At 46.0% G+C, this 24,433-nt stretch overlaps 1 protein-coding gene across 1 annotated transcript in view; it reads right to left on the reverse strand.

Moving 5' to 3' along the window:
• GSTCD (glutathione S-transferase C-terminal domain containing) overlaps nucleotides 1–24,433 on the reverse strand; it is a 991,325-nt gene that overhangs the window by 195,675 nt on the left and 771,217 nt on the right. The window contains exons 9-10 of the mRNA XM_086962035.1: nucleotides 23,710–23,843; nucleotides 23,096–23,126 (exon numbers count right to left, since the gene is read on the reverse strand). Coding sequence (XP_086818161.1) covers nucleotides 23,096–23,126; nucleotides 23,710–23,843 — 165 coding nt within the window. The remainder of the gene's footprint in view (nucleotides 1–23,095; nucleotides 23,127–23,709; nucleotides 23,844–24,433) is intronic.

The raw sequence follows: 24,433 nt of genomic DNA on the forward strand, positions 1-24,433 counted from the left end.
CACAACACGGGTGGCTCGCTAGAGACTGCACAAATTCAATGAGCGGAGCATGGTCTTTTATGCCAAAAATCACATTCCAGGCTAGCATCAATTACATTCAAACTGTCCAATAGAAACGTGACATTTCAAACATATCGCATGACGACAATCCCACTTTCCGTTGTCCAGCCCACCAGAAATGACCAAGCAAATTCCAACATTCCTGTTCGATCAGGCCGGACAAACGCATCATAAAACCTCAACCCAAATCAGTGATTGAACCATGAAGGAAGGAACAGGAACAGATGAGAAGCAAGATAGAAGGGTGGGTGCATGTATCATAAAGTAGGCAATGTCCTGCTCTTTGATCTTTATCTGACCAGCTGCTTAACAAGGAACTGGCTCAGCGAAGTCAGCCTCGGGCAAGGGAGTCAGTTCGGCCAGGTCATGCAAAAGTCAGCTAAGGTGTACGTGTCCCAAAGACTCGTTCAGCCATAGTCATCGGCCTATGTGAGGGCAACCACACAAAACGGCTGCCGCACACAAAATGGAACCCGAGGGTTCAAACGAAATCCCTGAATACGTAGAGTTCTCATTGATTGGTTTTGACGAGAACACCCGTACACACTGCACTCGTCATTTGCGGTCCGCTGACACCAAAATCGTCTATCTCCGACGACCTTCATTTTATGGGTTCAGAACCTCCGAACCACAGACCCTCAAACCACGGAACCACAGACCCTCCTTTTGCCCTTACATAGGCAATAAACCCAAACCCATGTCAGTCTGAATCTAGGTCTATATTCATCAGATCATCAAGATGTTGCTGTAGCATCATCCTCGTACTTAGCAACTCTCTCTGGACAGGTCTCCTCGCACACGAAGTAGCACAAAGGCCACATATAGCAGGAGCACACTGTACACAAAGACAGAACAGGAAAAGGATAGCTAAGATCATCCCAATGACCATCAGAATCTTCCATCCCCACGTGGATATCAATCCCCATAACCATCCCATCAACGACCAATCTCCCTTGTCTATATGTACAGACTCGGAGATCTTATGTAGCTTGGAAATGGCCTGGAAGACTGTCGGAGCGTTGTCTGGAATGAAAACGCAGCAGCTCGATTGGATCAGTTTACACATTCCACCTCTGTCTGCAAGTATGACATCAAGAGCAACTCTATTCTGAAGTGTCATAAGTTGATCCGACTGGAGCTCAGCAGTCAAGTTACTAAGGGCACTGGCAATTTCGACTATGGTGGACTCAACCACTCTCGTCAACTGGCGAATGTTTCTGCTGTTAGCCATCGGTCCCCAGAACGGCAGAAAACCCTTAAAGAAATCTCCTAACTCTTGCCCTGCGGTATCTTCCTCACTGAAGACACCTCTAGCAACTCTCGTCTTATGGTAATCTGCCGCAGCTGTAAAAGTGGGAGGCAACAGGAAAGAAACAAAACATGTGCCCGAGAAGTCAGGGGGCAACCATGTATACGCCTTATCATAGCAGATGAAATAGGTACCCTTAGCTACTAGGAACGCTGGGGAAGTCTGAGACGCAAATACGTAAGTCTCAGTGCAGACACTCTTCCCTAGCTGAGCCTTCGTATTTTTGCCATCACCCTGCAGACAATAGCGACCCTGATGGGGCACTATCCAAATCGGTGGAGAACTCTTCGCTCCCTGGTTAACACTCAGACTAACTCCATATCCAGTAACGTTCCAACCAATGTATGGTTGTCTCTCATCTTCCGGAATAGTCTCATACGAACTAGTTCCTTTGCCCATGTCAACTATACCCTTGGCCAGAGCACTATTCTTCGGACTATCTTTCGCTGAACGTAGGGGATAGACACTATGAGCATAGATGAACATCGTTCTATATGCCCAAATAGAACCATTATAACTGAAAGGCAAAACCAAGTACGGAATACCTTTATCGGTCGTATGGGGCATTAGACCACAAATCCAACAATTTGTCGTGTTGGTGCAGGAGTTGAACAAAGGAATTGTTAGCAAATTCCAGTCTTCTAACTATTTCATGTTCGGGCAGAGGGTGAAAAGAATGAGAAGAAATAGTGGAAGGAGGTATAGGTTGCATAGTGGGTGCAAACGTCACTTGAAAAGAGAATGTCACATATGCAATTAAAAACATAATTAGGCTAAGCAACATAAATAAGCACAATATTAAAAATCTTTTCTTGGACATTAATTTACGAATTTTGCTCTTAAAACTCATTGTCTCCACAGGTCTCTCCATCTCGAAAAACTCCATCCTCTCTAATATGCTGCTCGCGGAGGTAGGGTGTTCTATGCTAAGGAATGCTTCTGTCAGCCCAGGGCAACTCCCTTAGGCCAACCAGAACCGTCGACCTAACGTCTTCGGCTTGCACTCCAAAGACTTGTCACCGCGACCCTACAGCTGAACCCGGATGGCGGTTCGAAAAACAAAAATAAGTAGTTCCTCGGAGGAGAGTTAACCTGTAAACAGAAAAATCATAAAAAATCTCAATGCTTTATTTGTCCATGACTCTCGGTCGCAAATTATAACGATCTTTTCCAGGCAATGTCTGTTCTCTAAACAGGAGTTAAGGCTCGGTAGTGTCCAACCGATTCAAAGGAGGCACAGCTTCTTGCAAAAGATTGTCACTTTCTTGTTCAGTGTTTGTTCCAGTCAAACGGGCATCGCTGAATGGCAAAAACCGTGGCACAGGTTCAGTTTCAGAGTCTGGAAGTCCTTTCTGGACCCACTGGTCGTACGGTAGAGGTAAAGGAACCCTCTTGCAGTGTACACCGTGAATCCAGTTTTTCTTGCCTTGCACTCGAACTGTTGATCGTGTCGCCAGAAGAACTAGGTACGGTCCACACCACCTGGGCTGCTCGAACTTGGTCCGCTGGAAGTTGCGCACCAAGACCCAGGTGCCAGGTTCGATAGCGTGGCCTGGATCGTCAGAAGCTGGCGGCAAGGAACTGTGAACCTGTTGGTGTAAAACACGCAATTTAGCCGTCAATTCATACAAGTAGTCAAGCAACACAGGATGTTCTATTTCACAGAATTTTGTCGGCCTCGGCACTCCCCAAATATTTGCCGGGCGACCAAACACTATCTCGTACGGACTCAAACCCATTCGTGAATGCACAGTCATTCTAGTGGACAGAAGGGCTAAAGGCAAGGCATCTGGCCATTGTAAACCAGAGCTCGCTTGAATTTTGGCTAACTTTAATTTCAGGGTGCCATTATAGCACTCGACTAGACCAGCTGATTAGGGGTGATTTGCAGCGTGGAACTTCTGCCGGATTCCTAACCCATCACATACTCTCTTCATCACTTGACCCACAAATTCACTCCCATTGTCACTCCAGATCAATCTCGGCAAACCATACCTAGGGAAAAACTCTTTGATAAGGGCTTTCGCTGTCGACAAGGCAGTATTGTCCTTCAAAGGGTAGGTTTCCATCCATCTAGAAAAAGAGCAAACAACCACTAACACATATTTTAGGTTGTTGCACCTCTCCGTGTGGATGAAATCTAGCTGCAAAGCTTCAAACGGATATGTAGGGGGAGCAAAATGACCAGGTGGAGTTGGAGTTCCCTTACCAGGATTGTACATCAAACACACCATACAGTTCTTAACCAGATTCTCTGCACATTTGGGAATTCCTGAATTCTGCCAAACCGGAGCCAACAACTTGCAAATCCCTTTCACACTAATGTGAGCCATTCCATGAGCCATTGTAACCACTGGAAGCACATACGCATCGGGTAACAACCATCTCTGATGCTCTGACAACTCAATCCAACAACCATTCGAATCCAATTTACCCTTACTCTCTCTCCATTCATTCAACTCTTTCTCTGTAGCTTCAGCTTGGATGGATTTCACACTATCGATCGTATCTTCACACATACTTCTATCTGGAACCCATCTCGCCGGACCTGCAACATACATTCGACTCATCACATTTCTCGCAGTTTCTTTCGCAACCTCATCTGCAAACGCATTACCGAGACCAACATCATCCGTAACTTTCTTATGCGCACTGCATTTCACAATCGCTACTTGCAGTGGCAAAGTAAGTGATTCAAGCAGTTCATTCACCAACTGTCCATTCTGTATCTTCGTTCCGTGCGAAGTCAGGAACCCACGTTCTCTCCACAAACGTCCAAAACTATGAGCCACACCAAACGCATACTGGCTGTCAGTATACACAGTCACTCGTTTTCCCTTCGCCAACACACATTCTCTCGTTAATGCAATCAACTCCGCTGCTTGTGCTGAATTATGTGGGATACGTGCAGCTTCAACAATCGTATACAAAGTCGTAACAGCATATGCCGCAGTCGTATCACCATTCGGAAGCTGAAAGCATGAACTATCAACCCACAAAGTATCATCACATTCTGGAAGAGGAGTATCCCTAAGATCTATTCTCCCTTTCGTTTCCTCCTCAGTTCTAAGGAAACAATCATGTTGTTCAGTATCATCTAACTCTGTCGAAATCGGCAACAACGTGGCTGGATTCAACGTGTTGCATCTCTTAATGTGTACATGACTCGCTAACAAGGTCAATTCGTAACCCGACAACCGAGCACTAGTTAAGTGCTGTGTCTTGGTACGATTCAACAAGGTATCCACTGCATGTGGAACCATCACAATCAGTGTATTGTCCATTACCAAGCCAGCAGACTGTCGAATCGAAACAGCTGCTGCTGCTGTAGCTCTCAAACAACTCGGCAACGCTCTAGCTACCGGATCCAAAGTCGACGAAAAGTAAGCACATGGACGCTACTTATCGCCAAATAATTGAGTCAAAACTGACAATGCACATCCCTCTCTCTCGTGGACATACAATGTGAAAGGCTTACTGTAGTTGGGGGTACCCAACACAGGAGCCGAACACAACACCTTACGTAATTCTGCAAAACTCTTCTGACATTCGTCAGTCCAAGGAATAGGATTTGGAGTATCCTTAACAGTAAGGGCTATCAAAGGCTTCGCTAACAACGAGAAGTTAGGGATCCACTGTCTACAATACGATGTAATACCTAAGAAAGCACATACTTCTCTCTGTGTAGTAGGCACACTCATTTTCGCAATCGCTTGAATTCTTTCTGGGGTCAGTTTCCTTCCCTCCTTCGATAAGAGGTGACCTAAGTAGGTAACTTCTTGTCGACAATATTGCAACTTCGAAAGAGAAACCTTGTGATGGAAATCAGACAAGTGACATAACAACGACAACGTAGCCTCTCTACAGATATCTTCATTGTCGGCAGCAATTAATAAATTGTCAACATACTGAATAAGAGCAGCACCATCAGGTAAAACCAACAGATCAAGTTGCGTTTTCAAAGCTTGGCTATAGATCGATGGACTCTCGCAATAGTCTTGAGAAGCGCCCTTAAAGCGGAAACTTTGTCCTCCTAAAGAGAAGCCAAAAATATCTCTACTTTACACGGCAATCGGGGTGCTGAAGAAAGCTTTCCTCAAGTCAATCACCGAAAACCATGTGGCTGTAGCCGGGATCAAAGTCAGTAAAGCGGTGATATCAGGTACAACAGGAAATTGCGGAACTACAATCTTATTCACCTCGCGAAGATCAATCACAAACCGATATACAGGAGGCTGTGAAGAATCAGTTCTCTTCAGAACAGGCAAAACCGGACTATTGCACACATTACCTCTTGTTTCCTCAATCACACCTTTCTCAATTAGATCATAGATGATCGCCAAAAGTGCTCTTTCACCATCACTAGGGATGCGATATTGGGGAATGCGTGGCAATCTAGGGTTCGCTTTCAACGTCACAACATATGGCGGAATCTCCAAGAGACCTACATCATTCGGACCAGTAGCCCAAAAAGAATCAGGGAGAGAAGACAATTCAGGTGGAAGTCGATCTTTAGACAAATACATCGGAGAGACTACTCTCTTACCCAATGTAAGGTGTACTCCCGAAAGGAGAACAATATAGCGTTGCATACAATCTCTTTAACAGGTCCAATCCCAACAAGTTCTCACCACAACCAGTCGTCAGAATGAGGGGTGCTTCGAATTCACAAGGTCCAACAGAAATAGACAACGGACTAGAAATCGGATTCCTAACCGGGGCGCCAGAAAAACCTACTGAAACCTTCTTGAAGCCAGACAAAGGTGCGCCAGGGAGTTTAGAGTGCATGATAGAACTCTTCGCAGCACCAGTATCCAACAGAAAAGGCTCTGACACACCTGATGTAATCACTTCAACATAAGGTCCACTCTGATTTACTGGAATACTGGAACTGAAACAACTCCCTCTCTTTGTCTATGGCTGTCCTAGCAATCATTACCATCCACATCCTCACCTTCGACATAGTAATCGTCCGCATAATACTGTGGCGTTATACCAGACGCACCATTCTGCTGATCAAAGCTATTCATAGAATTCTGTGGAGGCAAAGAACGCGTATTCAGACCACGACCTCTACTTCTAGGAGCTTGTTGAACACCTCGAACTCTCACACCAGAAGCACAATTTGTGCGCCGTAACAGGACCGGACAACTAATCTTGAAATGGCCCTCTTCTTTGCAATACGCACACTGATTAGGACCTACGGGAAAACGCTGTTGAGAAGACTCGAACCTTTGCGAGTTCCTCTGATATTGCTGAGGTTGCTGATAATCGCGCTGATTATTACGAGGCGGATAAGCTTGCTGTAAAAGCACTTTAGTCTTTAATTCCTTAGTCTTCCTGTCTGCTTTTTCTATCTCATCCTTATGTCTATTTTCATAGTACTGGGCAGTAGCTAAAATCTGCGCTGAGGTAGAAACGGCCCAAGCACTCTCAGAATCCTTCAGCTTATTACACAATTCTGGAAGTAGATTATGAACAAATTTGTCAACAAACAATCTTTGACCACCTTCTGTACTCATGTCCTGACCACTGTGGTCTACAAATGTCTCTTCGAACCTCGTGAAAAAGTTGGACACAGTTTCGTCTTTCTTCTGCTTGCACGCAGACAACTTATCCCAATTAACATGCAAAGCGGGCATCAAAGTCTTCATATAATCAATAATCCTACCAGGGAGTTCAGCAATTAAATCTTCAGGCTTAGCACCACCTACTTGTCTATCATCTGCAGCTCTCAGATTATTCCATGTATCAGCTTATTCATGTGCATGATCTCCGTGACGAATCTTTGCCCAAATAGGTTGTGGGACAACATTCCCAAACAACATATCTATATCTGCTAAATTCATGATACATGAACTCACAGTCTGAGATAACTCCTTATAATACCCTGCTGGATTTTTGCGCGGATCAGGCAAAGTCTGCTTAAGGGCTAAAACTTCAGCACGCTTCCAAGGAACATGTACCCAAACACGCTGAAAGTGTGGCGGAATAATCGGAACAGCATTTGCATCACCAAGACTCCAAACTGGAAGAACCTCACGCATCGGATATTGACGCGCTTTCCTCCTAACTGACGAATCAGGCTCAAACAATTGCTGAGAAAGCGACACACTCCTAAATGACAACAACGTCGCAACTGCTTTCTTAACCTCGGGACCCACAACAGTCCCTTTCGCAAACTCAGAATGAATACGATGCAACTCAGACGAAGTTTGACCTACTTCACCATCTTCCCATTGTTCACGAAGGAACGAACATATCATAGCAAAAACGTATCTCTGTTTTTGTTCTTCCCATTGATGAAAAACATCCATAACACTCTCTAGATCATAATGCGTAGGATACGAAACCCATTTACGCGCTAAGTGATCCAACACTGTCCTTTCATCAGGACCAGGCAACTGACTACGCAATTGCTTACGCTCAACAACAGGAGACATACCCAACAAACCCAACAAAGGAGAAAAGAAAGTAGTAACTGCATCAGTCATTCTCTATCGAGCAGCAGGAGAAGGTGACAAAAGAACGGAAGACGGAGCAGAATGAGAGGAAACCAAAGACGAAACAGTAAAAGGAGGAGTAAACAAAACAGGCGCAGACATAACAGGCGAAGAAGGTAGCAAAGTCGGCAGCCCTTGAGAAGGCTGCGCCAAAAGAATAGGAGCCAACGGAAGAGCTGGCTGTTGAGGAATCACAGGTGGCAAAGCAACCGGAGATTGCAGAACAACTACTTGTGGCGGTGCCGTAGCATTCTGCATATAAGCGGGTGGCAAACTCAATAGATGCGACATTAAAGGATCTGTTACAAGATCTTTCTTCTCTTCTTGTTGTTGAGGTGGCAAAGCTGGGTAGCACTTATCCACCGCTAGTTTACGCTGCCTAAGCATCTGTTCGCTCTCTTGTTCTTCTTCATTATCCCTAAACTGTATAGCAGCTTGCACCATTGACATACCTCGTTCTCTTTTATTCTTCTTCGCTAATTTAATTTCTTTCTGTTTGGCTTCTTTTCGCCATATGCGGAAAGAGTCAAACATTGCCGGCCGGGCTTTCTTCTTGAACATTTTAACTTCGAGATTATCTAAAATCTCTGTTTCAAAGCTACCATAACGGGGCCACTGTAGGACACCGTCATGCTTAGTATATTTTACCCATATTTCATTATAAGCGATGGGGCCCCCTCCATGTTTAACGTAGAGCTCATAGGTCGGAGTTCCAATCGGAGGAACCGGACACGAATCCTCCAATCGGGAATCCCTAGTACAACCAAAACCACATATCTTTCCAAGTCTGCAAAGACCAGGCATCTTCGCTCACTAGTCTAGCTTCAAACTTCAAGGGAAATCTGAAAACAATAGCCTCGTGAAAACACGAGTCCCTCGGCTTTGGGGCCTGCAGGTAGCAAATCAAAGCGATCCCGAAGGATACCCAAACAAAACTAAGGACTGTGAGACGCTCCACTCATACTTAACTGAAATGTTGATGGCGTCACCAGAAGACCCGTCTATTGTCTCGCTCTACAAATCATCAAATGGCTCCAAGACAGGGCGACAGTCAGGGCAGCAGTCCTTCGTAGCCGTCGGAAAGCGGAGAACCTCGCAGCAAAGACTTTCGGACCACGACGACATACAGGGGTCGATGAAGTGGCAGGCCTTCCTCCAGAATTTCCACACGAAGCTCCTCACGATCTTCGGGCTTGGACCGGTACCGCTGAAGTCGCCCCTAGTTGGGCGCCAGCTGAAGAACCGGGTTTTAGAACCCAGCGGCGCCAGGGATAACGCCCGATTTCTTCGGATTCACCTGTCTTGGCAAACAGAGACACGGGACACTTCTTGATGACGTCAAAGACCAAATTTATTGGCTGCAACCAGGAACAGAGGTCTACGAAGCACAACACGGGTGGTTCGCTAGAGACTGCACAAATTCAATGAGCGGAGCATGGTCTTTTATGCCAAAAATCACATTCCAGGCTAGCATCAATTACATTCAAACTGTCCAATAGAAACGTGACATTTCAAACATATCGCATGACGACAATCCTACTTTCCGTTGTTCAGCCCACCAGAAATGACCAAGCAAATTCCAACATTCCTGTTCGATCAGGCCGGACAAACCCATCATAAAACCTCAACCCAAATCAGTGATTGAACCATAAAGGAAGGAGCAGGAACAGACGAGAAGCAAGATAGAAGGGTGGGTGCATGTATCATAAAGTAGGCAATGTCCTGCTCTTTGATCTTTATCTGACCAGCTGCTTAACAAGGAACTGGCTCAGCGAAGTCAGCCTCGGGCAAGGGAGTCAGTTCGGCCAGGTCATGCAAAAGTCAGCTAAGGTGTGCGTGTCCCAAAGACTCGTTCAGCCATAGTCATCGGCCTATGTGAGGGCAACCACACAAAATGGCTGCCGCACACAAAATGGAACCCAAGGGTTCAAACGAAATCCCTGAATACGTAGTGTTCTCATTGATCGGTTTTGACGAGAACACTCGCACACACCGTACTCGTCATTTGCGGTCCGTTGACACCAAAATCGTCTATCTCCGACGACCTTCATTTTACGGGTTCAGAACCTCCGAACCACAGACCCTCAAACCCCGGAACCACAGGACGTAGCCATATATTTACAGTTTGTTGTTTTCCCGATGTAGGATCCAAAGATGGGCGGGTGGGCATCGAGATGGGAGAAGGGGAAGAAGAGCGAGACTGATTTAGACGGGGATACATGAACACTTAGCCGTATACAAAGGAGGAAAGTGAGCAATAATCAAACGTCCACGGTGCACTTGCGGTTAGAGAGATAGTGTCAATAAACTATCACAAAAGTTTAAAACAACACATAAGTGCAGGAGTCATGCATGAGCCGGGATACATAAACAATATGCCCTTTACGAAGAAGGAAAGGGAGCACTACTCAAGCATCCATGGTGCACTTGCGGGCACAGAGTGCAGTGTAATAAAACTATCACAAACGTTTAAAACACATAAGTGCAGGAGTCATGCACGAGCCGTCGATAAATTATCAAAGCCGAGTGGTATATTGTTCGGGTAAGTGTTATGGGTGCATATTTGTGAGCAACGGTTGTTATGCGGTATCCTAACGAGGAATTCCAAAAGGGTGCTGCTATAATAGGGTCGTGAGAGGGCAAGTCAAATATTGGGCTGGTAGGATTTTGTGCCGTGATGGTAGGCGCATTTGTGCAAGAATAATGGCTAGGTATGGGCATTGTATAATCAGCTTACTAAAAGGGATCCTGTGGAAGGTGAGGTTATTCTAAGAGGGAGTATTAGTTTAGTGCGGGCAGGGAGGGTGTTGCGGCTAGGTGCGGGCAGTAATCGTGCAAACGGTGAGTTTGGTAATGTGAGCAATAACAAACAAGCTCTCGGCATTGCTGTGGGGGGCGGGGGAACGGGACCGCATTCCTTTCAAGTCTGATGTGGGGGCGGGGGAGCGGCAGCCTTTAAAGTCTGATTGGGGGGAGCGGCAGCCTTTGAAGTCTGATGCCGAGGCACAGACAAATGGTGGTGTGTGAAGTGGCTGGCCTCGTGCACGCGCTTGTCTCACATGAACTGTGTCTAATCCGCCGCTTTGGCAGACTTTTCGGACCGCTTACTAGAATCTCACCGGAGCAATGCGCAAGCGCATTGGCTCAGTGAGACCTAAAACCATTACACAACTCTGTGGCCTACAACCTGGAAGCCAGCAGTATTAGTACAGTGTATCTGCTCAGCATAACCCCAACCATGAACTGAACCATATCCACTGAACACTCTTGGAAAAACAAGATATTCAGAATAGTCACTGCAAATATTCTCATATGGCCTGTAGTTGCAATATCAGTATGCCCTGTGCCTTGCACTATGCCCTTGGTAGTTTATGCCCAGCCGCTGTGTCTCCTAGGTGCCTGGAATTATATGCAACAGTTTAAGATAATTGGGGCAGGCTAGTTTAATTAATTCTGCGGAGAGAATATCTATAAAGGGCGTCCAGATCGCGAGCTTGATCTCAGCTGAAAGTGGCAGTATGTCCATGCCAAGTATGAACCATAGCTTATGTAGCCATGTAGTATAATCTGGGACCCTTTCAGTATTCCTGAGGGAGAGGATAGCCTGGTGCGCTGCTTCTAAAGCGAGAGCCATCTGTCAGCCTCCAAAAGATTTTGGGGATAGGTTAAGCGATTAGGTACACCCAGTAGTGTGTATACAGGAATAGAAGGAATTGGAGTTTTGAAGACTGTCTAGACCGCCCAGCATTTTTCCCCAGTACCAGACCAGTTGTGGACAGTTCCAGAGAAGGTGCAGTAGAGTGCCTGTGCCCCCGCATCCCCTCCAACATTCCCCATTATGCTCCGTGGTTCACTTCTGAACTTTTCAAAGCGGTGCTGGATGCATTGTAAGATGTGTGTTTGGCTCGGTAGTAGAGGCCTTCCCATTCTGTGTGTGAGAGTGCAACCCAGCTTCGCCTCCATCCTGCTTTCTTGTCTAGTGGCGGGGGTTGCACTAGAAGGGTATAGACCTCTGTGATAAGGCATCGATTGTTGCGTTTGAGAAATACCCATATCTCAAAAGGTGTTAGTGACCTGTGAGGTTTAATGGAGGGTTGCGTCACCCAGTGTCGGATTTGTACATATTGTATCCAATCTGCTTCAGCGAGGTCGTGGTCTTTCTTCAAACTGTCGAAGGGAACGATTCAGTTGCTGTTGTATAAACTACCTATCCTTTTATGGCCTGCCTCTTGCCAATGGAATAAGCTTTCGGTCTGTAGGCCAGAAGTAAAAACCGGATTGGTGAGAATAGGAGTAATCGATGAAGGGAAACACACTTAACCCCCCACGTATAGCAACTCTGACCCACACCGTCAGAGTCGTCTTGGTGAAGGGGAGGAATACATGCCCCTCGCCTGCTGTTTTTGGAGTAGCGAGGGGACATTCCAAATGTGTATTGCAGCTTTGGCTTGGTCCATGAAACACCAGTGTTTTTCTGACATTGCCCTCCTCTATTGTACCATCAACCAGAGCTGTGCAGCTTGGAGGTTTTGTGTAATGTTGTGGATCCCCAGGCCCCCTTCTCCTGCCGGTCTGTATGCAAGCTGTCTATTCGTTCGTGGCCTCTTCCCATCCCATACAAACATATTAATTTCAGTCTGTAAGGATCGCAAGGAGTTATTGGGCGGTGTCAATGGGAAAGATTGAAACAAGAACAGGACCTTGGGTAAAATAGCCATCTTTATTGCCGCCACTCTGACTAGCCATGAGAGTCGGTGAGGGCGCCAGTTTGGTAGGTAATACCTCACTTGCTTAAGAAGGCTTGTGTAATTAATCTCCGTTTTTTTGGATGCAGAGATGGCCATTTATACCCCCGAATAGAGGATGGAAATCTCTGTGATGGGATGGGATATTGGGTGCACAAATGGTCTTTATGGATTTGTGGCACCAACAGGTTGAGGATCTTTGATTGTTGTAGGTTAACTTCAAACACTGAGACTAGCGCTTAAGTAGCAAAGTTCTGTCACTACAGCAGGCAAGGAGAACAGTGGGTCACCACAACAACATCATCTGCATAGAGGCTTATGGTATGATCACACCACCAAAAGGAACCCCCCTCCCAATGTCTGGGTCATTTTGGACACCCTGAGCTAGTGGCTCCATGTACAGGCTCTGAATCCATCAACAGAATTTGTTCCCAAAGCCAAAATACTGCAAGGTGTTATTGTAGTAAGGCCAGTGTACCCTGTTGAACTCTTTTTCTGCGTCTATCATTAGTAATAGAGCTTCCCAGTTTGACCAATGAACTTTATTGATGATGAGGAGTATGAGTTTAGCATTGTCTACACACTGCCTATTCAGGATGAGACCTGCCTGGTCTGGAGTGAGCAGTCGAGCATGTATGGGTTAAGTCTGATTGCTAGGATTCTAGTGATGAGTTTTGCATCAAACAATCGATATTGTGAGTCTACCGTATTACTGGCATTACATGATTATCACACTGTTTTGTAAAGATTATGTTCCATCATGTATTCTCTGTATGCCGCGTCACCCATCTCTTGCTATAGAATTGTACTGTATAATTGAAAAAACTTCAATAGACAGATTCAAACAAAAAAGAGTTTTGCCTCAATAGTGAGGAGGGAGATTCTGTAGGTATTTTTATTTTAGGAGTTTTATATAGCGATAGCTGGACCCAAGGGTATCAGAGCGCTTTACATCAAGTAAATTATGTGCAAATAGGCAGTACAGAGTATAGTCAAACATGGGTATAGGGCGAACAAAGGCACAGTCGCGCAGACAGGCATGGAGGGTGAAGTTTAAAAAAAACAGGCCCCCAAAAAGTTTCTTTGTTCACACAGGACGAGTGTCCAGAAAGTTTTCTTGATCCGAGTCAGTGTCACTGGTCAAAATTTAAAGTTAGAAAGAGTGCTGGCTAGGGTGCCTCCTTGGTATGAGGACATCATGCTGCTTAATGCACTAATGTTGCTCGTATTTTGGATTAGACTATCTCGCAGCAACCAGGTGTTAGGGGCTATGCATAATGTGTCTACATGAAGAACTAGTGAGAGAAGACATGGTTTTACAGTGACTTATGGCCAATGCCTACATCTTTGACCAGGATCTGAATAGCTGGAATGCCTAAAAAACACTCTATGCGTGCATAGTTTTTTGCTGATTAAAATGTGTAGTCCTAATGCTTGGGTGTGCACGCCTCCACAAGTCTTTGAAGAAGCACTCCTGCAGCCATGTCAGACCTCTAGCTGAGCCAGCTCTAGTCTGGCCAAACCTTTAGCCTGACCGGTCCATCTAGTTATTCATCACTAGGTTTAGGTCGCCAGCTGCAGGGATGACTGAATCGGTGGACCGACAAAGCCTCCTCAAGGAAGTGTGCCTGTTGCTCATTGGGAGCATATATTGATGCTATCGTAACATAGCAGGTACCTATCTTTATATGATATGCCAGCAGGTGACCCTTGATTTTGGCAATTTTGCTGATAACCTCCCCTTTAAAGCCCCAGGACAGAAGTATGGAGAACCCACCCTTCTTTGCTGCTGGAGGACCAAAGCTGATAGGGCAACCAATGGGATTTCATGCTTGTCTCATCTTTCAATACAAGATGTGTCTCCTGGAGAAAACGTATGCTGCCTCCACTGCGTTCCCAGAATGACAGGATCGTGGTCCTCTTGGTCGCATGGTGGAGAAGTGTGGCTCACTGGTTAGAGCAGGCAGACCCTGAAGCAGAGGTCAGACCCGGGACCAGGGTTCAATTCCCGACGCGGCAGGGTCTTGAGCTCAAATGTGCACGGACTCGATAAATCTCGCTTTGGTGCCTGACCTAATCATGGGTTCACACTCTGCAACTCTGGGCATTAAGCTTGCTTAATCTCCACAATGGCCCCCGCGGCGGGATGCCTGGCTTTCACCTTGGGGATGCCCTGTAGGGGCTATCTCACAGGGAAAAGCCAGGACGGGTTCCCAAGGCAAGCGCTTAGAGACCCCTGGGTGATAAGCGCTATATAAATCCAACATACAATACAATACAATACAAGGCCTCTAACAAGAAGGAAGGGTATTTTAACCTCCCTGTTAATAAAGTAAAGGGGGTGACTGTTGAGCTAAACCCAGGATAGGACCCTGAAAAGAGTGGGCAGAGAGCAGTGGCCTAAGCAAACCTTAAGGGGATGATGATGGGGCCCCTGGCAATATCAATAACCTTGAGCTGGGGGGAGCTTTATGTATAGAAGAGTAGGGCCCCTACCGGCACAATGGGGCTGCGGGGGTGTCTGCTACAACCCTGGCAGCAAGCATTTTCTGCTTGGGCGCCTGATAGGCTTGTGTTATAGTAAGGCAGACAGTGTAAATGACTATGGTGTCTAGAATGTAGACCAAGAACAATCCCATACAATAACAGAAACAACATTATACCAAATAGGTCCATGGTTAATCAAACTGTGAACTGTGTTCATAGAGCTGATTTCAGTCTGTTGCATTGTAGTAGTCCATCTGCTGGTAAGGGAGTCTGCTTCAACGCCTCCCCTGCCCCGGTTTTACTCGGAGGAGAGGAAGGCCTTGCTTATCATTGGTGTATGGAGAGTGGCCATGCCAATGAACATGCTGATGGTTGGGGTGATCCATATCCAGTGTCTAATGATAGTTTGCCCAGAATCACTCATGTTATTGTGCTACGGGGTCAGGTCATGAGCACATGGTTGGTTTAGAGTGTAGCTGCCAGTAGGACGTGCAGTTTGGTTATGGTACGGTGGACCCTCAGGGCAAATGCTGGACTTCCTCTGCTGATACTCTGAGGATTTGGCGTGCCTCAGGGATTGCTTTGGGCTGGTACAGTTGGCTCTCCCAGAGAAAGATAATCTGAAACGGGTGACCCCAGCCATACGAGATCTCCTTAGAGTGCAAAAATTCAGTGATTGGCTAGTTGACAAGTCTTTGAACAGCGACATTTTCTGCACCTGAAATCAGAAGATGTTTGAGTCACTGGTTTTCCTGAGGATTCCCTCACCCAGCTGGAAGTCATGAACGCACACTAAGTTGTCTGGCAGCTGTGCATTATAGCCACCGGGGCTGCCCACTACGGGGACTCTGTTGAGCTGTAGGTTCCCGCCTCTTCACGCCTGAGGATTTGCTGGAACAGGGCCGGATGTAGCTCCCAAATATCTGCACTTGCAGTTTTGGTCAGCACTCCTCAGACTATGATTTGTTCCGGCAAGAGTGATTATCCAAATCTTCCATGTGGGCCTGAAGGTCCGCATGCCGTTTCCGCAGTAGGAGCACTTCTTTTTGAAGACTTACCATCTTATTGTCCTCCAGTGTGGACACTCTTTCCCCCTATGTTGTGAGATGGGCATCAGAACCACCAGCCAGGGAGAGGCACCCGCTCCTTGCACCCCTGACATTGAATGGTGGCCGTGTATAGGGGCAGAGGAGGTTAGGCTCCCCATCGCCCAGCTATGATGCTGCCAAAGCCAAGTGTGCCCCGCTCTGGGGGTGTGCAGTAGATGGTGGGCATTGGTAGGGGGTGGGTTGGAAGTTCGCCCTGTCGAGGAGGTCCCCAAAACACGGTGGTGATCAGGAGTACTGATAGCCGCTGTGCATTTGCACCAGCAGCCCAGGTGACCCCGTTCTCACCATGGATCTGGGCGTAAGTTTGCGGCTGCCATCTTGTGGATGTGCAAAGTCCAGTAGGGAGTGTTAATTGATATAATCGAAAAATTACCAATACTGTACAATGCTTGAGTAACTTCTCTTTGTTCCTGATAAGTATCGGGGAATGGGATCCAATTTTTGGAAACAGAAGGAGTGTTCACCAATGTAGGACATTCTGTATCAACTGTGTTGATGCCTGGATGAAAGGGAGACATCTATTCACTTACCTGGATCATGGGAAGATCTTGCATCGTTTTGCCAGACCACCTATAGATCCTCCTAAAGATGTGGTTCTCCAGATTCGGACATTTATTCTAGGTGATGATTCAGCAAAGCTCTATGCAGCATAACATAAGCTCATTTTTTCCTGCTAGTTCAGCTTGACTGCTCCATTACAGATCAAAGTCTTGGGATCCGATAACCTGAGACCCCTTTGCTACCTGATGGCCTCCAATGCCCTATTCCCCTTACTATACTGCTTCACGGGTGTTTGCTGTCCCAAAAACTTTATTTATTTATTTATTTAGAGTTTTATATAGCGCAAACTAGACTCAAGGGCATCAGAGCGCTTTACAAGATTACGTATACATTGATTACAGGAGTTATGACTATAGAATGAGGCTTTACAAGAGTTACATGTGCTTCATTTTCCTGAGGAAGGGCATTCCAAATTCATGGGGCGTTTCCGAGAAGGATCGAGAGAGGGATTAAGTTGTCTTGAATTTGGAAGGGATGAGGAGAAGGGTGTTGGGGCTTTGTAGAGGTCTGTTTTGGCCCGACTTTGTGAGTTTGTTTGCCAGGTAGGTAGGATTTCCAGAGTAGAGAGCTTTGTGTGCTATGCAGAATGCTTTGAATATACTCCTTGCTTCAATTGGTAACCATTTGAGTTTCTTGAGAGTCGGGGTGATGTGCTCAAATTGCCTCTTTCTAGAGATCAGTCTAGTAGCTGCTTTGAATCTAGCCTTCATTGGCAGAAGGTGTATTTTTGGGGTGTTAGTAATCGTTGCGTTGCCGTAGTTCAGCTTGGATAGGATAATGGATTGGATTACGGTCTTCAAGTCATCAGAGCGGAAAAAAGGTTTGATTTTTGTAATGTGTTTCAAAGTGTACAAGGCACTTTTTGCAGAGGTCCAAATATGTTCTTTTATAGTCGGGCTTTTGTTGAGAGTAATCCTTAGAGATTTGACAGAGGGTGATAGTTTACAGTTTAGTGCAGGTAGACTGTCAATCCAGTAGTGGATGAGGTAGGGACTGTTTTTAGGCTGGATGAGGAGGAGTTTGGTTTTACTGGGATTTAATTTAAGATGGTTCTTATTGAGCAAGGTGTGTACTAGGTAGAGCGTGTTGTTGAGGTGGTGGGTCCCTTTGAATTTCAGCGATTTTGTTATACATTTGGGTGTCATATGCATAGAGATGGTAGACAATTCTGTCTTCTTTCAGGATCGGTGCAAGAGGTTCTACGTAGAAGTTGAAGAGGGTAGGGGATATGATTGATCTTTGGGGGACTCCTTGGTTGCCTGATGTTACTGTTGATGTGGAATTGTTTAGTTTGATTAGGTTAGATCTTTCATTCAGGTATGATGAGAACCATTGTAGGAGTGTGTTCTGCTGATGCCTGCCCATTATAAGATGGTGTTGAGAAGGGTGTTGTGGGTGATGGTATCAAACACCGCTGAGAGGTCCAAGAGAATAAGGAGACAGGCATACCCCTCGTCGAGGGATCTGTGTAGGTCATCAGTGATGTTCAGGATTGCACTCTCTTTTTAAGGGAGGTCGGCATGGAGCCACTGGATAGGCAGGAGTTGATGATATTTGTCTAGGTTGGAGCTATGATGTTTCTGAGTTTTATGACAAGGGAGGAGGGCAGAGGGTCATAGAGGTGGGAGGTTGGCTTTAAGGATGATAGTATTTTCCTGACTTCATTTTCAGATATATTTGCAAATTCGGACCAGGATGCGTTATTTTTTGGATGGAGGTGGTTAACACTGTAGTTCTGGTATTCTGAAGTGGTGGGATTGTAGAGATCAACATCAGCTGGTGTGGAGATATGTGGGGGGCCATCATCGGGTGCAGGGTCTTTGGAGGAGGAGGTCTAACAAGAGTTCAATGTTTGTTATCTTGTCTACGAAGAATTTAGAGAACTCTTCACATCGTTTAGTGGAAACATCTGAAAGATGATGAGAAATGGAGGAGGTTTGGTTTTTGATGATCTTGAATAGGTCTCTGGAACGGTTTCTGGAATGATCTGCTAGGGCTCTGAAGAAAGCTGATTTTTCTTTGTAGATGTGCTTTTTATATTTTAGGGTTCTGTCCGGAGGAGTGAGAGATTAGCTAGAGAGGGTTGATTTTTTCATTTTCTTTCTGTCATTCTGAGTTGTCGTTTCTCATTGTTAAGGTTTGTGTTGAACCAAGATCTAGAGGGGGCACTTCTTGATTTTTTTAGTTTTAAGGAGGCGATGGTGTCAAGAAGTTCAGTCATTTTAGTGTTGTAGTGAGAGATTAATTTGTCAGTTGTGGTCATTTAAGATGTGGTAATGATTTGGGAGCTGATTAGGGATTCTAGCTCTGATTGTTGGATTTGGTGCATATTTCTTGTCCAGTGGTTCAGAAGGTGGTTTTGGGTGGGTAGCTTAGGTTGCTTGATGTTAAGGTCAAAAAGAATTAGGTGATGGTCGGACCAGTACATGGGAAGGATGGAGTGGAGGGATATGTCATCATGCTTGGAGATGATAGCGTTAAGGTTTGCACCTTTATTGTAGGTTTACTTTTTATAGTGTTGAGTGAGACTTTTCAATTCTAGGAGGGAGTCTAGCGCTTTAAAGTAGTGTCATTGGCATCATTCAGGTGTAAGTTTAGGTCTCCTAGGATAATGTTGGTGGACTCTTTCAAGGAGATTATGTTATAAGGTACGTTGTTTCTTTTAAGAATTTGATTTTTTTACCTGGAGGGTGATAGATGGTGTGGAATTTCAAAGGAGTTTGGGCCTTTAAAAGGAAAGGTAACTCCTAGGTATTCAAAGATTGAGTATTCAATTGTGTGGAAGGTGTCAGGTGGAGGTTGTTTTTGTGTATGATCGCTAGACCACCACTATCATCTTTTGCGGTCGCAAAGGATGATTGAGAAACCTGGTGGGGTGAAGACAATTAAGATGGCTGAAGAGTGGTAGTTCAGCCAAGTTTCCGTAACGAAGCATAGGTTAATTTTGTGAAGTAGGATACTTTCTGCTATTTCTGTGGCGTGCTTTGATGCTGACCGACAGTTTAAGAGCATGCAATTTAATATGGTTGATGCTTTCGGTTCTGATGGAGTGAGTTGTATGGAGGTGAGTTGAGCTGGTGGTTTGGGAGGACGGTTGATGATAGGACTCCTGCTCGTTCTGACAATGACTGGGATTTTGTGGTAGGAGGATTGGTTGGTGGCTGTGGCCAGCATATGTGTTGATCAGAGCTTCCACTTCATTATGAGACATGTCAGGTGTAGCACGTTTTGGTTTGAGATGATATTGTTTGAGAGGGATGGTCAGCCAGGGAGTAGAGTGAGAGGTGACCGAGCGAGGATTTATGGTAAACAAATCAGGAGGTGGAACTGAGGTTGGACTTTAAGTCCTTGCATAAAGCGGTGATTTCATTACTATGGCATTCATTTTAAGCTCCAGGCTGGTGATTGAGGTTTTCATTTGGGCTGTGGTTGGTTCAGAGGGGGAGGGTGGGGTAGATTGGTGGTCTTTGTAGGCTAGGATATAAGTTGGGTCTAGTCTGATGTTGTAGGATAAAGGAACCTGTTTGGTTGGTATTTGGAATATTAGTGTAGAGTGTGTGTGGCTGACAGGGGGGTGGATCGTGAATGGAGATGTGGTATTTAGAGGGATTGGTGAGGGTTGTAGGGTGAGGTGGGGGTGGTGTCTGGGGAATGGGGGTAGCAGGTTCGACTGCGTGGAAGAAGGTAGGAGGGAGAGTTCAGCGCTGAAGAGAGGGGTGGTGGGTTTGGGGTTTAGGGGACAGGGTGGGGAAGAGACAGTTAAAGGTGGGACGATTGTGTTCTGTGGCTTGAGAGAGGATGTTTCCGTTTTTGGAGATTGTTATTAATAGTTTGCCAGCAAACCTTTGTGAGGGGGATATGGTGAGTTTGGACACATATGGGATGTTGGTGACATTGGTTACTAGTAGGTTCTGTAGGAAATTGGTTCTCCATTTGGCAGTTCTTTTGGAGTAGAAAATGAGGTACTTTGTGAGGTCTCCATGGGTTGCGCTGTGATAGATGTCGGTTATTAGTGCTTCTGAGTGTTCTTTGAGGATCTTGTGTTTGTATTTTTTGGTGGCATGTTTGGAGAGATTTGGTGGGGATTTAGTACAGAAAGAGTTAGGACCATTACTTTCAAAAGGATGGTAGGGTGTAAAGAGAGTGCTGGGTTTCTGAGATAGGATTGGACTGGGTGGGGAGGCTTCTGGGGGAGAGTAGGATGAAGATTCCTTGTGCTTGCCTGGTACCCGAAGATGCTGTTGGTTGCGAGTTGAGATTTGAGGTTGGGGTTAGCGAATAATGAGAGCATAGGTATATCTGTTAGATCATGGTGATGTGCATGGGGATTGGGGAGTGGTGGGGAGGGGTCGTGGCCACTTCTTGAGAAGAGAAGAGTAGAGTGCTAGTGTCAGAGGCGTGAGGAGGGGAGGTCGACAAGATGATCTAGTAGGAACCCTGTAAATTAGAGGGGACCTTGATTGCCGAAAAGTGCCAATAGGAATGCTGAACTTTCCGGGTGCTTAGCGGTCATGGTAACTAGAAGCTGGGGTAGTGACGAATGTTATTGGCCAGTTTGTACAGAACCCTTTGTAGTCAAGGGCAGACAGGGGTTTGGTGCTTATGGAGATTCTAGTGATGGTGCAGAGAGGTTTCTGCTGCAGTCTTTGCAGCGGCATGGATTTTAGTGTTAGTCATACATATAGAAAACACTGAAAAGGTGCTGGCTGAAGTCAGTGGAAATCACATGGCTTTTTGGTTAGTGGTCTATTCATACAAAGAGGAACAAGACATCCAATGGTTACATAGAGTAGGTAAAATACAAACAAAGACTAGTAACCATCAATAAAAACAGGGTCTCTAGTTTGTGCATATAATAAAATAGGCAAAAATACAAATATAGGGATGATCCGCAGTACATCAGCAGCTTTTATCAGAGCGTTTAGTGAACATCAGTAGGTGGCTTAGGCTACTTTGCAGCAGTGCACTCTGCTTCTGTCCTGCAGGTCCAGGGCTCATGTGTCTGGGGATGTGGGAGCTAGCAGCTGCCCAGGTGGGTTTCAGAGGATCAAAATTGACTGATGGGGGGACGAGGGGAGTTCAGGCCAGCTCCCTTGAGTCAGCCTGCGAGGCCTCAGAGTTCAGGGGCCTCAAGTCCGCCCTGAGTTAAGACCACCCCTGTGTTGTCAGAGTTGTGCTACCCCAACACTCCTCGCATGGGAGTTGGATTTAAACCCCAGTAACTACCATCCAACCGCTGTTCCATTTCTCTTTCAACCATTCAATTTGAACCTACTTTCGCTGTTATCAGCCTTGCTGCAGATTCTGGAATCGGGCTATCTGCCACCTGTCAAATCGGAGCGTACTGTGGGTGGAACGGCTCAGATATTGACAGCCCCTCATTCTGGAAGGGTTAATGAGATAGACCTGTGCTTACACAAACGCAGCACTAAACCTAATATGAATGTAAAACAACTCTTAACCTCACTTCCCTAAGTGGCTCGCCCACCTCGGGCAATAGGCTGACCTTCCCCAGGGTCGGACTGGCCTATAGGGCAATCAGGCAGTGCCCGATGGGCTGGTCTGACGGTTCAGTGTGTGGGGCATTGTTTTTAGCAGTTTTGGGATGGTTTTGTGGGTAGACGGGGCAGTTCTTACTGTTTATTTCCCATTATTAGCACTATTTGAACTATGTGCTTCACGAACGTGGGCCACTTTTATCTTGGTGCCCAGGTCTCTGTTTTGTCCCAGACAATGCGACCCTGCCCTTCCCCCTGCGGCATCGACTGACTGATCTTTCATATTGGCTGTGGGAGACATCAAGCTATCAGTCCTATAAGACCTCCTTATCCGGCCACTTCTTGTCTCTAGTTAAACAAATGGAGGAAAACGGGAGGGATAAAAGGCCTATACCCTTAATCGCCTACAGCCCAAGCACCATCATGGGGCACCAAGGGTGCAAGGAAACCTAGAATGGATCGCACCATCCACCCCAAAAGCGCGGAGGCCGGGGAAGCCTGTCTTCGCTTCACCCGTGCCTGAAGGTGTGGCAAGATCAGACGGACTCACACTTCACTGGTTTGGCATGGGAACATTTTTTTGTAAATGTGCGTGTTTCCTATTTACCTTTACAATGGAAACTTGATCCACGGGTATTTTAATAAAAGAAAACACGCATCACAGAAAGGAATGTGCGGTGGCACGAAACACCAAAACACGCTACTTCGCTTCACGCTCATCCCTCTAATTAGAAGAGAGACGCAGATAATTCCCACATAAACAACAGGAACAACATGAAAAGGGCCTGGAAATACGTAAACCGCAGCCGCCCAGCCAACATACCTTGTAGGATAACACTTCCTTGAAGCGATGACTGAAAAAGAGAAGGAAACACATTCTGTCAGCAACAGAAGCAACACAGGTAGATAACAGAATCAGCCTTACAGTGACAGAGCGCTAAGCGAAGCATATTTTTTATTTTCCGGGGGGTTGTTCCAGCATAGCAAGGCAGAAACTAGGGTGGTCTCAATCTGTTCCTAGCGCCGGAGCATACCATGTTTAATCTCCTATTTATTTTAGTGGGCCTCCAATAATTCAGAACAGGAGGCCATGGTGAAAGACTGATGTATAATGTGGTCAGCCTCAGTTCATCCCCATCTCAGCATTTTTTTTCTGGGTTTAATGCCTCTCCCACTAACCTCGGGTGCGAAAATACCTGTGCTGTGTGTTGTTGCAAGACTTGAGATGATTTTTGTGACTCGCCATTTTATCGCTTCCCACGCCACTGAGCTACTCTTGGCATTAGGTATATAAAAAATTAATTAGGCGACACATCCTTTAATCTCTGTAAGAGAGAAGCACTGTTCAACGCCTCTTTCTGAAAAACTCTAGAACAAGGGCCTTCTTTGCTTTTGCTTTTTTTATATGTCTAGGAACTGGGCTCAGGGAGGACTTACCTCTTGGGGAACGTAGCCTTGACTGTGTTCTGGATAAAACCGTAGCAGCACGGGCAGACGACAAAGGCAGCCCTGGCGTTGATGCAGTGCTCGATCACCATATCCGTGGCTACTCCGCACGCGTGTAGGGCCACCTGCGAGAAGCATAGAGACGGTCACTGGTGTTATATACTTTAACGTCCACATAAAGCTTGTATTCTATTGTATTATTGCATTTCATAGCGACTCATACCCTGCAATGTGGCGCATCACTGTACGGGTTGCACAGAAAACGGTGGGGGTGTACTTGGTTGAAGAGAGTTGTATCTCTGGGAACCAGAAGACTTTTGATGTTGCGCCTGAGCGACAACAGAGGTGCTCTCATCTTGTCCTGGAAGACAGCTCTTAATGGGGTGCTAGCGGAGAAATGTGAGGGCCAGACTTACCAGAGCTTGTGGTGACCAACATTGGGAGCTAGCTCTAGCAAGACTATCAACCATAGCTCAAGGCACTATACTAACCAAAGGGCCATACAGAGGATATGGGGAAAGTGCAACACGTCTAGTTAAAACACAAGTCTCAGGGAACGGCTCACAGCTGGGTACATTTATAAATTCATGAGATGACTGAAAAGTGCCCTGTGTAATGGAATGTGTTAAGTTGATGCACTGCTTTGCCAATAACAGATCATCAGCTGCCTTCAGCATTTTAAAAGCCAGTACAATTTTAGCTCTTAGAACAATGT

The sequence above is a fragment of the Lissotriton vulgaris genome, chromosome 3_1, assembly GCF_964263255.1.
Source record: "Lissotriton vulgaris chromosome 3_1, aLisVul1.2, whole genome shotgun sequence".
Lineage (NCBI taxonomy): Eukaryota > Metazoa > Chordata > Amphibia > Caudata > Salamandridae > Lissotriton > Lissotriton vulgaris.